This window comes from Prunus mume, linkage group LG5, assembly GCF_029339155.1.
Source record: "Prunus mume cultivar Tortuosa linkage group LG5, ASM2933915v1, whole genome shotgun sequence".
Lineage (NCBI taxonomy): Eukaryota > Viridiplantae > Streptophyta > Magnoliopsida > Rosales > Rosaceae > Prunus > Prunus mume.
The window spans coordinates 28,183,823-28,197,286 of record NC_142702.1 but is presented as its reverse complement, the minus strand read 5'-3'; the positions used below and the strand labels follow the sequence as shown (position 1 = coordinate 28,197,286).

At 36.7% G+C, this 13,464-nt stretch overlaps 1 protein-coding gene across 3 annotated transcripts; it reads right to left on the bottom strand.

Moving 5' to 3' along the window:
* Positions 1-1,630: 1,630 nt before the first annotated feature.
* On the bottom strand, positions 1,631-13,151 carry CPSF160 (cleavage and polyadenylation specificity factor 160). Of its 3 annotated transcripts, none has more exons than XR_016127021.1 (26): positions 12,664-13,151; positions 12,374-12,520; positions 11,707-11,860; positions 10,967-11,102; positions 10,596-10,741; positions 10,233-10,328; positions 10,103-10,155; positions 9,764-9,895; positions 9,538-9,589; positions 9,297-9,416; positions 8,949-9,083; positions 8,361-8,489; positions 8,106-8,183; positions 7,757-7,897; positions 6,902-6,996; positions 6,493-6,689; positions 5,547-6,334; positions 5,140-5,220; positions 4,980-5,045; positions 4,774-4,851; positions 4,219-4,449; positions 3,886-4,017; positions 3,613-3,724; positions 3,066-3,251; positions 2,465-2,850; positions 1,631-2,152 (listed from the first exon to the last, which is right to left on the bottom strand). XR_016127021.1 is itself a non-coding variant. In XM_008236128.2 (26 exons), exons 1-26 carry the CDS (start codon positions 12,990-12,992, stop codon positions 2,038-2,040), a joined length of 4,380 nt encoding a protein of 1,459 aa, XP_008234350.2. In that variant the 5' UTR covers positions 12,993-13,151; the 3' UTR covers positions 1,631-2,037. The 3 variants fall into 3 exon arrangements, 2 of the variants coding, with proteins under 2 accessions (XP_008234350.2, XP_088908611.1); XM_008236128.2 differs by having other exon boundaries at positions 3,548-3,724; XM_089052485.1 differs by lacking the exon at positions 4,774-4,851 and having other exon boundaries at positions 3,548-3,724.
* Between the last annotated feature and the right edge of the window lie 313 nt (positions 13,152-13,464).

Sequence of the window (13,464 nt, the reverse complement as noted above, 5' to 3'; positions counted from 1 at the left end):
AAATTATAAAACCACAATCTGAGGTTTAAAATTGTTTTCACAAAACTTATTTTCATTGATTTTTCGTATGAAGATTAATGATCTTATACCAAAAAAAAATATTCTCTAAATGACAAAGTTGACCTTTGAGATTAGATTGCATATACCTCATTGAGGTTAATTTTGTCATTTGCTTAAGTTTTTTTTTTTTTTAATGAAATCATCAATTTTTGAACAAATAATCAACAAAAATGGGTTTGGTGAAAACAAACTGAAACCTTAGAGAGTGTTTGTGTAATTTTTGAGACATGAGGGGGTTTTATGAAAACACAAGAAACCTCAGGGGGGGTGTTAATGTAAATAACTCTTCAAAATTTTCATCGTCTTCATCATATTGATATTATTGATATTATAACGATATTTTAGCCAAATGTTTCTGAAGTGCGAGAGAAATTATCGACGTCAATATTATCAATACTTATATGATATGTATATGGATATGTTCCAAAGTATCCTAGACCCAAAAAAATGATAATATCATCGATATTTCGTCGATATTATTGATATTTTAGTCCTTGATCTAAATTAATACAAAAGTTGCATTTTGCATCAAATTACTAAAGAAATGCCCATCAATATCTCATGTTGCTCGCCTTGTGAAAAACTTAGTTGCAACGGGGATAGTATTATTTTGCTATTCCCAGCCAATAATGTTATGTCATGTGGAAGTGTTATCACATATGTCGTAGCTATTGGCCGAGATAGCAAAATAATGTTATCATTTCTCCATTTAGTGAATTGGATTATGTAGTTCGATAGGATTCAAAATCCCAATAAAATGTTTGGTTGCCTAAAAACAACATGGATTGGATTATATCCAATCATACTAAAGCCAAATGTAATAGGATTATGAATCCTACCAAAATGTTGGGATTAAGTTGGATTGGAGTATGCCTAATTCTACTAAGAGCTTTTACACTCATTTGTCACGGCAAAAGGCAAAGGGAGGCATGAATGGTTACTATTCACATAAATAGTGCCTACCCTAGTAATTTTTTGTTGGTTTTCTACCCATTGCCATAACAATTCAAGAGCAATCATTATTCACATGAGATATGAAGATATGAATTTATATATAATTTTGGTGTGGGAAGTGAAGAATATAGCTAGTGATTTATAAAAAAATAAAAAGATTTATAAAAATTTTGGTATTTTTTCAGTTTTTTTTTTACTTAAAAAAAACAAATTGTTGATGACATCACAGCCCTCAAGCAACAGCTCGAATTTTTCTTGCCTTCGGGCCTACCATGACTTGGTGGAGCCCACGCCTTGCCTGGGTTGTTTTGTATAGCTGGAGCTGCATTTCTCGGCCTGGGGGCCCTCTTGCCCGGGCCAGTGCCTCCCAGTGGAAATGCTTTAAGCCATGTAATAGCACATTTCAATTAATCTAACCCCATAATCATGTGTATTACCAAACACATCATTGGATTAGTGTTTTAATTTTTAATTCAATGCAATCCAATTCTACCTCATAATCCAACCCAATCCCAGTCACCAAACATGGCCTATATGCCAATGATGGTTTGTCATTTACACTCTTCCGAAACAAGATTTTTAAATTATTTAAAAAAAAAAAAAAGAATTTGAGACGGATGCAAACTCATGGTGATTTCATCAATATGTTATTTCATGTGAATAAAACTAAATACACTCTTCAGAGGTAACGAGTCTTTAGGTTGCTAGTCTGTTATACTCGTCATGGCAAAACTGAACAAAGTTCTAACCCTAGCAGTATGGTTAGCTAGCACCTCTTGATGCTTGTCACCTAAAAGTAATGACCAGTCATCATTTGTTTAGCACAAATTAATAAATACAACATTGGAGTTACAACATTTCCCAATTCTCTCCTACCCCCTCGCCGAATTTTCTCTCAATTCTGCGGATCACACCAACAATCACGAATGAACAAGGTAATACCAACTTACCAGGAATGCGGCAATCCAAATATAATGATGTGCACCCTCTCTCTAAGCTCATTTTCAAATGTGAAGCACTCAGTCACAAGAAGCTCGTTCCTATGGAGAGGTCATTTAAGTTTGAGAAAATTTGTGAACGAGTCGTCCCTATCTGGTTTGCAATTTCAAGCTGTTCCCCCAATGGAAGCATCTCATAACTGCAAGGATGGAAATTATATTACAGTTGTTAGCGCCCAGTATTAATTATCCTGGCATTAAATACTGTTAAATGCGTTGCATAACAATAAGAGCTTTATACTGTAGTCTGTAACTAGGGTGCATCATTCCATATTAGCATACTAATTTCTCTCTTGAGACAAGGCTCCGCTAAGGAAATATGAGCATACTAATACCTCTAATGATGTAAACAAGAAAAGCAAATAATATCCAGCACCAGGACAAGATCTTCTGCATCTTGAAAGACATCAAAAACTGTCATCTAAGTACGTTAGAAGGAGCACAGAACTTACTGGCTTAGAAGCTCACAGTCAACTATGGTGTCAGGGCCAGGCCGGTGAGCCTTTCCATTTGAACGAAACTGGCGGAAAGCTCTTGGATTCAGACCAGCAACATGGGGAACAGCATCCACAAGCTTTTTCTGTAATGACTGCAACCTACGAAATGTCAGTTCATCAAGAGGTGCAATACAGCCAATGCTCCCATCCAGGGTACCAAATAACAGAGCATAGCGATTGGTTTTATCAGAGCCCGGATTGGTCCCTGTTCGGTCAGATGAAGTAGAGAGCATCTGCAACCGCAGGAACTTAGTCACATGGGTACCAACATGAAACTCAGCCCTTGAGAGAAGCTTCTGGCCTTTCCAACTCTCAGACATCTTTGGTGCATAGTAAAAGATCTGTTTTGGCATAACAAATGTATTCATTTAAACAGAAGTAAGTAAACACTGTCCAACATTGTTAATACACGACAAAAAGAGAACTGTAACTTCACAATAAAAGAAAATTTTATTGAGAAGAAGATGGTGAACCCCCAGTATGTTTGTGTGTGGGGGCAAGGTTAGAAGGGAGACCGAAAGAGGACTAACGTGCATCCAAACTACAATGCACTAACCTGAATGTTCTTTTGCTCATCTGCAACTACAAGGCTCAGTGTACTTCCATCAATCAAAAACTCTGTTGCAAAACAATCAAGGTTGCCAAAATCCTTGGCCAATAAACTGAGTTGAGCTCCCTGCTCCTTCCAACTGAGAAAGTAAATGCTTTTGTGAATGTCACCGAGGAGGATAAAATTTTTGACCTGCAAGAACAAATTTAGTCATCGAAAATGATCACATATTGCTCAGAAACATGTAAATCTTAATAAATTCAGCATAACAAACTTTATACACAGACATGTGAATGCACAACTATATAAACAAAACAAATTTTGGCAGACTTAACAAACTTATGATTCCTCTTTTCTGATACATTTCAAGACACCCTCATATTTCACATCACAACATTTATTCATATATTCAAGTACTGATATCCAGGTTTGCATACAAAGAAAATAATCAATTAAAAGAGACTGCTGAATAAAGAAAGTATACGTACAATATTTAAGCTCACAACATATAATGGTGGAACATCAAAAAATGCCACACCATTCAGTTCAGTACCATTCCACTTGTGTAAAATAATTTTAGGGCCAGAAGCTATCAACAGATGACCTTGAAGTGAGGCTAATGCAGATATGGCACCCTTCAATTCTTTGGAGTAAACCTCTGAAACCTGAAAACAGAAATAACTGACTTTATCTCATAGAGTGGACTTTAAAGAATCCCAGAAGGTGAAACTGAAAGTGACCAATAAACTTAGTACAGCAACAGATATTGTGGGTAATTATAATAGACAGTTAAGAATGTAAAGATTTAAATGATCCAGAAAAATACCAAGGTCTGGGTGTTGTCAGCACTTTTTCCAGCTGAAAATAAAAGAACCCGTCCTCTCCCAGCAACATCCTCCCCTTGCACATAAGCAGTCCCAATTGCTAAAAGTGTTTCATTCTCTTTTGTGGTTGTATTCTGCAATGAAATACCATGTCAACCATTTTGAAAAACAAAAGACAATGAGATTATGCATACACCAGCGTACTTTCTATGATACATACTTTATTCCATCTAACACCCCTTTCAGAAATACAGAGAGGAAAGGTGGAACAAAAGGATACAGAAATCATAGTCTAACACCCAAAATTAGGCAGATGAATAAAACAGCAAACTTACAAAAAGTGTAACCACTCGAACAGTTAGAGCATTTTCAGAAGTTTGCATTGGAATGGTAGCTTTAGTTTGCCAAGGGCCACCAGATTTGTCCGGCTCCATAATCCGAATCTCAAATTCATCAACACTATAAGTTCGGTGTAGTTCATCAGAACTCAAGTTATGATTTTCAACCTGATGGCCAACTTCTTGATCAACCAGAGATGAAAGAACTTGATTCAGTGGCTTATGAACCTGAAGTAATTGATGTACATTACTCAAAATGAGTACATAGTGTGTATGGACAAGAAAGAAAACAAATTCTAGAAACAGAGCTGAACAAAAGTTGACAGAAAACTCAGATTATAAAGGATTTGTGCATATGGAATAACCATATACTGAGTAAGACATTGGCAAATGTCTCTTGACATATATTTGTGTGTTGTATACCGCACTATTGATATATAACGTGTGCCGATCTGGATGCACGCATACTAGACCAACTTATAAAACGAAAAGCTTAATAAATAGATAATACTGTTTAGGCCAAAAAACTGTTGAGGGTTTATATATACTCACGGGTACTGAAACTATAAGCGGGTATAAATTCTTCTCAGCAAAGTAAGTGACCTGATGAGGAGTTCCTTTCAACGGAATCTAATCAAATCATAAAAAATAAAAAACATTAATGCCAAAACTTTTAACTATGCATAAACTTAACTTTGATTATAGATGGCACGATACACCTGTTGGACTTATACATTGACTTAAACAGAAGTACCCACCTTTTGTACTGGCCAATAATTGTCATAACTTGTGATAGGCGGCAGTTGGCAAATCTTCAAAATACCCTAGAAATTAGGGATAGAAGTAGAAAGGATTAGCCATAAAATTGTGAGTTGTGGAGACAATTACACAGAGAATGGAAACATACTGTTTTCAAACCTGCGATGTAACGTATATGAGCCCATGGTTACAGTTAACATTGTGAAGAACAGTGACGGCTACAACTGAACCATCACAAAGCTGCCCAAAAAAAAAAAAATATTAATAAGTAGCCCACCTGCGTAGATAGCATCCATTAAAACTTTGAATTTGCACATACGGGCAATAATAACCCTGAGGAAGATAAGATCAAATCTCATACAAAATAACTCCATCCAATTCAATCTCAAAGAAAATAACTTCCATTCTGAAAAGCCAGATTCTTGAATAACATGACAGAAGAGGGGGAAAATATCTTTTAAAGTCATCCTTTCAGGAAAATTATGTTATATGGTTACTAAAATGCATATAAATTTAGGTTGTCTCAATTGTTTCCTTCATTTTAAAAAGATACTCAGATTTCTCACCTGTGGATGAATGCGTAGACGTTCCCTGAACACCATAAACCAAGCTGGTCTTGACCCGGAAAGGAACAACCCCTGATAGCCAGCAATGTTCTTAAAAATTGTCATTCTTTGGCACGATGTCTCATTTGATGTGTCCTTTTTAGCATATGTGTCCAAGGGGACACGAACAAATCTCAAATTTCTGAGCCTGGAAGCATTAAGATTGCTTACACCAGCAGTATTCTGAGCAGAAGCTGAATCCTCAGTTTTAGAGGCAGTCTCTGGATCTTCAAACAAGTAAGCATGGTAACAAAGAATCATCCCATCATTCAATATCCCGAAAAGAAAAGGACGGCTATGCTGTCCCGACCATCTCTGCATAGCCAGCTCTACAACTTTCATATTCTGTATATTTTCTTTCCGGCCCTGGCCACTCACTTCTTCAGAACTTTTGTTGATCAGTTTTTGGGGATCTTTTGGTGGGTCTCGCATTAATGCATCAACGAGGTGTGCATTTCCCGATACAAACTTATCCACAGAGAAAACACAATTGAAATTGGGCACATCAAATATTTCAAGGGAACCGCTTTCATAACAAACAACACAATATACATCACCCTGATCATGCGAGACACCATCAGCACCATCAATGGCCTCGTCAATTCCTGTGGAAAGCCAAGCATCAGTACTTGTCTTCCGGAGCCACGGCTCAGGTCCTTTATCATGATACAGTGTGCAGGCAGATATCGATTTCGTTGAGCTCTCAAAGGCAGCTGGAATGCTTATAGAAACAGTGCATAAAGAAGGATCTGCAAATCAAAATCATAATGAGCCGATCCAAGTTTATCATAATGAAACAGAAAATTCCGACAAGAGAAACAACTATAAGTGACATGTCAAGAAGATCAGCGGTACACTCAAAATCTTTTAAGAATTATACATACAACATTTTTCTGACAAAACATACCTCCAACAAGGAGCCGGATACCACCATCAGACATTCTCAGTAAAACATAGGGATCAACAATAGAAACTGATAGCACTGTGGAGCTCTCTGAACCAGTACCCATTTCAGAGTTTGAAGTACCAAAGCTTAAATCCTGAGTCATAAAAGAACCATCTAGAATTCGAGCACCACGTTCATAAACCTGCACAACTCGACGCCTTCAAAACAAAAAAAAAATTATTATGGAAAAGATTCAGAACACTCAAAACAAACTATGTAATTGTAAATGCATATTGATGAAGAAACATGAAGCTATTTACAAAAAACAAAGGTAGGAGAGAATCTTAAAGAGAGTTAAACTACCCATGAAGAAGATATGCCAAGTCCGGGCAAGGAGAAACAAATAAATCTATAAAAGATACAAGTTTACCTTCCAAACAAATTCCCTGCAGCAATTGTTCTCCCTTGCACGAAATAGTCAACACTTTCTGTGACTTCACTCAGAAGATCAGCTGTTTCAAGTACCTAGCCATCATTTTGGTTTTGAGGAGGGGTCAAAATAATTGGAAAAAAATTCTGATACCAATTGAAAATATCAAAATAAAAAGACAACACACTTGCTTATATGGATTGCCAACACATTAAAACAGAAAGTCGCTTCTTTTTTTATCTTCCTAATGTTGAAATATTTAGTTCCAGAACAGTTATCAGACTGAGACAGCATCTATCCCAAAAACCAGCTACTTGACACATTTGCAGTCATATAGACACTCACTCATATGACCTGACAAATGATAATCACGTTGAATTAATATAAAATGTAACATGCAGACTCTCATGAAAACTAAAGATTATGAAAGAAGCGATTCTCACTCAGATCAGCAGAAGATATTGAACCATTTGAACAAAGAAATCCTAGATGCAGTATCCAGCGGAGGGACAAAGAAGGAGATTCAGGAGGTTGGCAGACAGAGAAGGGAAGGAGAGAATCATTAAAGGCGGCAACTGATTAGTAATCCACAAGCCACAAATCATCTGCTAGAAGGCTCAAACCATATTCCCTCTCCACCACAGGCTGATTTTGTACAATGTAAATTGGCTTTGCAAGTAGCTAATTTTGGTATGATTTAAAAAACGTTGCACACATTTCTAGCATTGCATGTCGCAAGGAATGATTTCATTATGAAAAGCAAGTAGCTCTATAAACAAGAAAATAATTTACAAATAATTAAGTCTTGAAAGATACTTCCAACTATAATCTAACACGAGAAAGTAGACGACTTACCATTGTACGAGCCTCCAGACTTATAATTAAATATGCATGATACTCGTCATCAGAAGCAGCAATTTTAGAAGAGTCAGCATTATGACCACGTGCATTCTTGTGGTAAACAGTCCAAATTCCCTTGCAGCCTGGTAGTTCAACCTGCTACGTCAAAAATGGGAGGAGGGGGAGAAGTTGGGTCATTTTAACTAATCTTGGCTACAGGACAATGCATTATAGCAAGAAAAATCAATTTAAAACCCCAAGGGTATAGGTATGTAACACTATGTGAAAAGATATTAAAACAGCAGCAGGACATATGAAGTTAGGGGACCTAAAGCATTCAACAGAAAAATAGACTACCACCGACCTCAGTAATCATTTCTGGACGAATTGATTGACGAAGAACACAGAGAGCACCATTCTTTCCATGACCCGAACAGCACACCTAAAAATTATCCGAGAGAATATAGAGATCATTTTATAAAAACAGTAATAACATAAAATCCCCCGATTTTCAAATAACCAAAAAAAATTCCACAATATCCTAAAGTAAAATATGATTAAGCAAAAAAAGAAGAGGACGAATACTATAGAAAGGAGAAAAAGTAATCATCAGACTAACCAGTTCGTAATTACTCTGTTTAGCAATTCCAGTAGCATTTGCATCCGCATTAATCCTTAAACCATAGGAGAAGTCCTTCAAAGGACCAACATTAATCAAAGAGTCCCTTACAGCAAATGAAAAAGACTTCTGCATGCACCCAAAGAAAGAAAAGAAAGGTCATTAAATTGCATAAAAGGAAAAATAATAATATGATGAGCAAGGAAAACAATGTTAAAATTCATAAGTCAAATAAACATCCAGATATTTTACGATGTAAACTCATTTGCAATATTGAACAATCAATTTCTCCCACCAACTACACAAGCAAATATCAGCACACAAATCATTATAATAACTAGACAAACAAAATAAGGAAACCACTGTAATTAAACTATGGAACTACTAGAAAAGTCAAGGTTGTAACTACGGTGATTACAAAGCCTAAAGCATAACCCGATAAAATGACATAAATTAAGGTTGAGACTATTTTTCCCTGTTTTCAACTTCTCTTCCTACTATGGGGAGGGATCCCCTCACTCCACATATTGAACAAATTAAGCAGGTTAAAAATGGAAACAGAAATGCATTCCCAGATAGTTAACCAACCTGAGCTGATTCTGCATTATTTGGAGCTGACCCATACAAAGAGAGCTCCTCACCACTAACCATATCTTGCAATGCATCAGAAGATGACATTCGCAATCGCTTTGCTGATGGGGCATCACCTTCAATATCTCCTACCTGTAAAATTTAAGCAACAGGACTATCAAGATAATGTTGAAAAAGATTACAAGACTCTTAAGATTGAGTAAACATCAAAATATGAGAGCTGAATTCAAAATCTCATTAAAGAAAAAAGTTATAAAGGAGAATAACCATTTCAAAAAAAAAACACAGAGATCAATTTTTCACAAAGTGCAACTAAGTGGAAAATTAACGACATCCAACACAAACCTCATCCTTCATATCAGATGACAACACTGAGCCCCCTACACCACAAGTGAACTGCACAAGCAAACTGTCCCCCAACCGACTGCCCAGAAAAAATAACGAATTTCCAACTTTCGTAATACCCTACAGAAAAATTTAGCATATTTTTCACAAACGCCAATTAATTACATGCATGGAACTGAAGATCTGTTACATGAATATCTAAAAATAAAATAGAGCAAAAGAAAATCAAAATTTAACTAACCGACGTAAGTACTGAAGCTTTAGACTTTGAAAGGTCAAGTCTCTGCACAACCCTGCAGATTGTAAAAATATGTTATTACCTAGCAAAATACTTTAAGCAGACGAATGCATATGCATGTCCTATAAATGTGGGCAGAGGAAAAAATAAACTGCTCGAGAATCATCCTAGGCTCAAAGAAAATCAAAATAAGTAAAAACATAGAATAAATTGAATTGCAATTACTGACCGTCCGTCATAAACAAGGGTAAGCAATAGTAGCTCTCCAGTTTTTGTAGACAGCAAGGCTACATCGTTCAATAACCAAGTTGCATTGGCAGCATCAAGCTCCACGGGGAAACTAGATCTTGGCACCTCTTGACTGAATGAAACAGAAAAATAAATTAAGTTATGGAAAGAAAAATATGGGGATGAAAGGGATGATATGCCAGCTGAAGTCAATAGTCATTTAAACACAAAGTTTGGACGAGAGAAAGCAGCCAATGCGATGAGAGGGAGGGAGGACAGGGGTGTGAGGAGTGTGTGTGTGTGTGTGTGTGAGAGAGAGAGAGAGAGAGAGAGTTGGGACCTGTTATCAGCAGAAACAGCGTAACTGTTCAATGCCAATGCACATGAGGCTGACTGCATGAAGTAGGAAAAAAGCCTATAAAATTTTGCTTCAGCCAGCTATTAGAATTCGACTCTAGAAATAAAATTACCTGGCTATGGTAATGAATAGAATTTGCACTAATCACAAGAACACCACCAATTGGAGATGGTACAGCAAGTAGCTTGTAGGCATCATGTGGGAGATTCTGGCAGGAATAGATGAAGAAATACAGTGAATGCAAGAGAGCTAATCTTTCGGGTCACCTGAATTGTATGAGTGTACGCATTCTCTAGTATAGCAAAAGGATGCAAGAGCTTGAAGAAATATTTGTTCATATTTTCACATTCAGCTGAATGCTGAAACATTAATTTCTTAGATCACAATGATTCTAAACTACATATGCTAAATAACAAAGTTGGAGAAAAACACAGAACTTTTCAGTGGGTAGTTTCAATTTTGTTCTAGAACTTACAACAGCTGACCATATGAGAGGATGCTGCTTCAAAGTTGTGCTGATACTAAGTGCAGAAATCATACAAGTGTGGTGCTTCCATGAGACACGCCCAGCCCAAGTAAGCTCCTGCTCATGAAGGATAACCATCACAGGCTCGATATAACCTATACAATATATATTGTGTCAATCTTTAGAGGTATAAACCAAAATTTATTAGAAAGAACCTATTTTGTCATACGAAACAAAATAGGTTTAAATACTATTATGGAGAAAATTTAAAATAATGCATTTATCTTACATAATTGAAATTCAGCCTATTACAATTATCATAGAATCTTTAATATTTCTAAAGTCTCGTTAAGTAATTTACACTAATCATTAAAACTCACCATGTAAAAATGTAAAATCCTTTACATGCTTCATGTCCATGTCTCGTAGATTAACAATGTAAGATGACTCAATACGAGCAGAAATTGCACCTCCAGAACCAAAACTATCATCATCTCCAACCAAACCAGAGCCACCCTGAAACAAAAAAATTCAAATTAAAACATAGAGGGAAAATTGAAATGTTTGTAAAAGAAAGTCTATTGTGTTTGCTTTTGAGAGTTCATGATGTCATCTAAAATTGTATAATTGTATTGGAGGACCCATTTTTTAAAGCAAACCTCTACTTTAGGACCTTGAGGCGCAATGACCAGGACCAATACTTGAATGTGCTAACACTGCATACAAGCCAATACTTAGACCTGTTACTAAGCCAACAAGGTTTCCTTTTTTTCCCTCCAAATCCTACAATTCATAAAGCATGAATCTAAATTAACTTCTTGTATTATATTATTTGGCATAAGATGCCACGAGAGCCATTACTTCAAGCAATACCTTGTTGATTATGAGAGCCAATACATTGTTGACACAATGACCTAGACCAACTTGAATATGCTCCTAATAGAGACATACAAGCCAATACTTAAAACTGTTGCTAAGCCAACATATTTCCCTCGAAATCCTATAGAACATATAGTAGGATTCAAAATTAACTTTTTGTATCATATCGTTTCAACACAAGATGCCATGAGAGTTCCAGTACCACAATGACTAAAATACAAATTTTAGGAGGAGAAGAGACCTGAGAAGCTTTAAGTATTATCATTTGCAGACCATAAACAAGAATGCTTCCACACCTTCCTTGAGGATCAACCTTAACCAATGGGCCTCTTGCAAATGACTCTCTACCTCTTCTCAAATGAAGCCACTCTGGGCCCTCAAAACAGTGCATAGAGCTGAAAGAAGGTCAACATCAATGAATAAGTATCACCTTGCAACACAGTTAAACAAACGATGAAAAATATATTGTTCTTATAATTGCAAGTATTGGAAGTATTTTCATAGACCATGAGTGTTTTCATACATTCAAAAATCATTTTCAGCCAAATACAAACCCAAATTCCAATACAACTAAAGTAATAATGGGTACAACTGGTGAATCATGGTACATACTACATATTACGGACTTTAACGCCCTTCAATCACTAAATTACACAACCAAATTCAAGTTAAAGCAGTTGCCGCACAGAAGCCTGCTAGATGAGATCAAGTATCCAGTTTGCAAGTTCATAAAACTCATTTAAATCTCAGAGGTATTCAGGGTTTAATTTTCGCGACTAACAAATATTCAACAATTATAATACTTCACAAAACAGTCGGGTATGTTCCAATTTGGAATTAAATTAAGGCATAATTGACATAACATTGACCAAGATACCAAGAACAGTAAACAAAAAATAACAACGCACCTAGTACGAAGTCCATGAATTGAATCATCAAACTCTAGAACTGAAATTTTTGCATCTTCAAAGGTTAAAATAATAGAATCTCTTCTTCTGGAACCATCTCCACCTCCACTAGATAATACCGCCATTGTTACCACATTACCGTGCAATCTGCAATGCAATTACATGCAAATAAACATGGAATTGTGTAATTAATTTGAATACGTATTACGAATAACTAATTAAGAAGTTCCAGGAAAAATGCCAAGACAGTGGAAGAAACAGTAAAGCGAGGTTTAATTAGGGCAACAGACCTGTAATGGCAAACGAGCTCAAGCGAAGCCCCAGAGACGCCGTCCATGAGACCACCACGTTTGGGTTCTCCTGAAGCCCTAGGGCCTCTGGTGCCATCTTCCTCTTGAACTCTGACGACGTACACTTCAAGGACATTCCCGGCGGTGACGACGAGGTCTGGAATGGGGCCGATTTCTCGGCGCGAGGTGGGCCATTCAGACTCGAGGTCCTCCGTCTGAATCGGAAGAATTCGAGGCACGAAGTCGGAGCGTGAGTGAGAGATGAACCCTGATGCACAGTTCTCAATGCCCGTCGGCCAGTGCATCATCTTGTATGCCGCGAAGCTCATTTTCGGAGAAGGCTGGTGTGTGAGAACCCTAAGGTTTTGAATTCTAGAGCGAGAGAGGAGAAAGACTATGAGGAGCTCTGGAGGGAGGTTTAGGGTTTTAGAGCGGCATGGAGTGAGTGTCCTGAGAGTGGGAGCTTAAACTTTTTGGGATAAATCTGCGTTTGGCGGGAGGACGTTGGATCCCAATAAAAATGAAGATTTACGACCATAAAGTGAAACGTTTGAGAGAAGAGAGGGCCAGTTTGGATTGCTAGCCGGGCGGCTATACTTCTAAAATATTCTATTTATAGTGTATAGCCGTGCGGCTATACTTTTTAAACAGAACAGTACATTGGGGCGGCTGTACTCTTAAAATATCTTTTTTTATTAAGTAAATAATATCTTATCCTTATTTAAATACTTTCATTAGTAATTACGTTTTAATTATTATTTCTTTAGTGAATCATTAGTCTTAAATATTTTTTTATAAAAT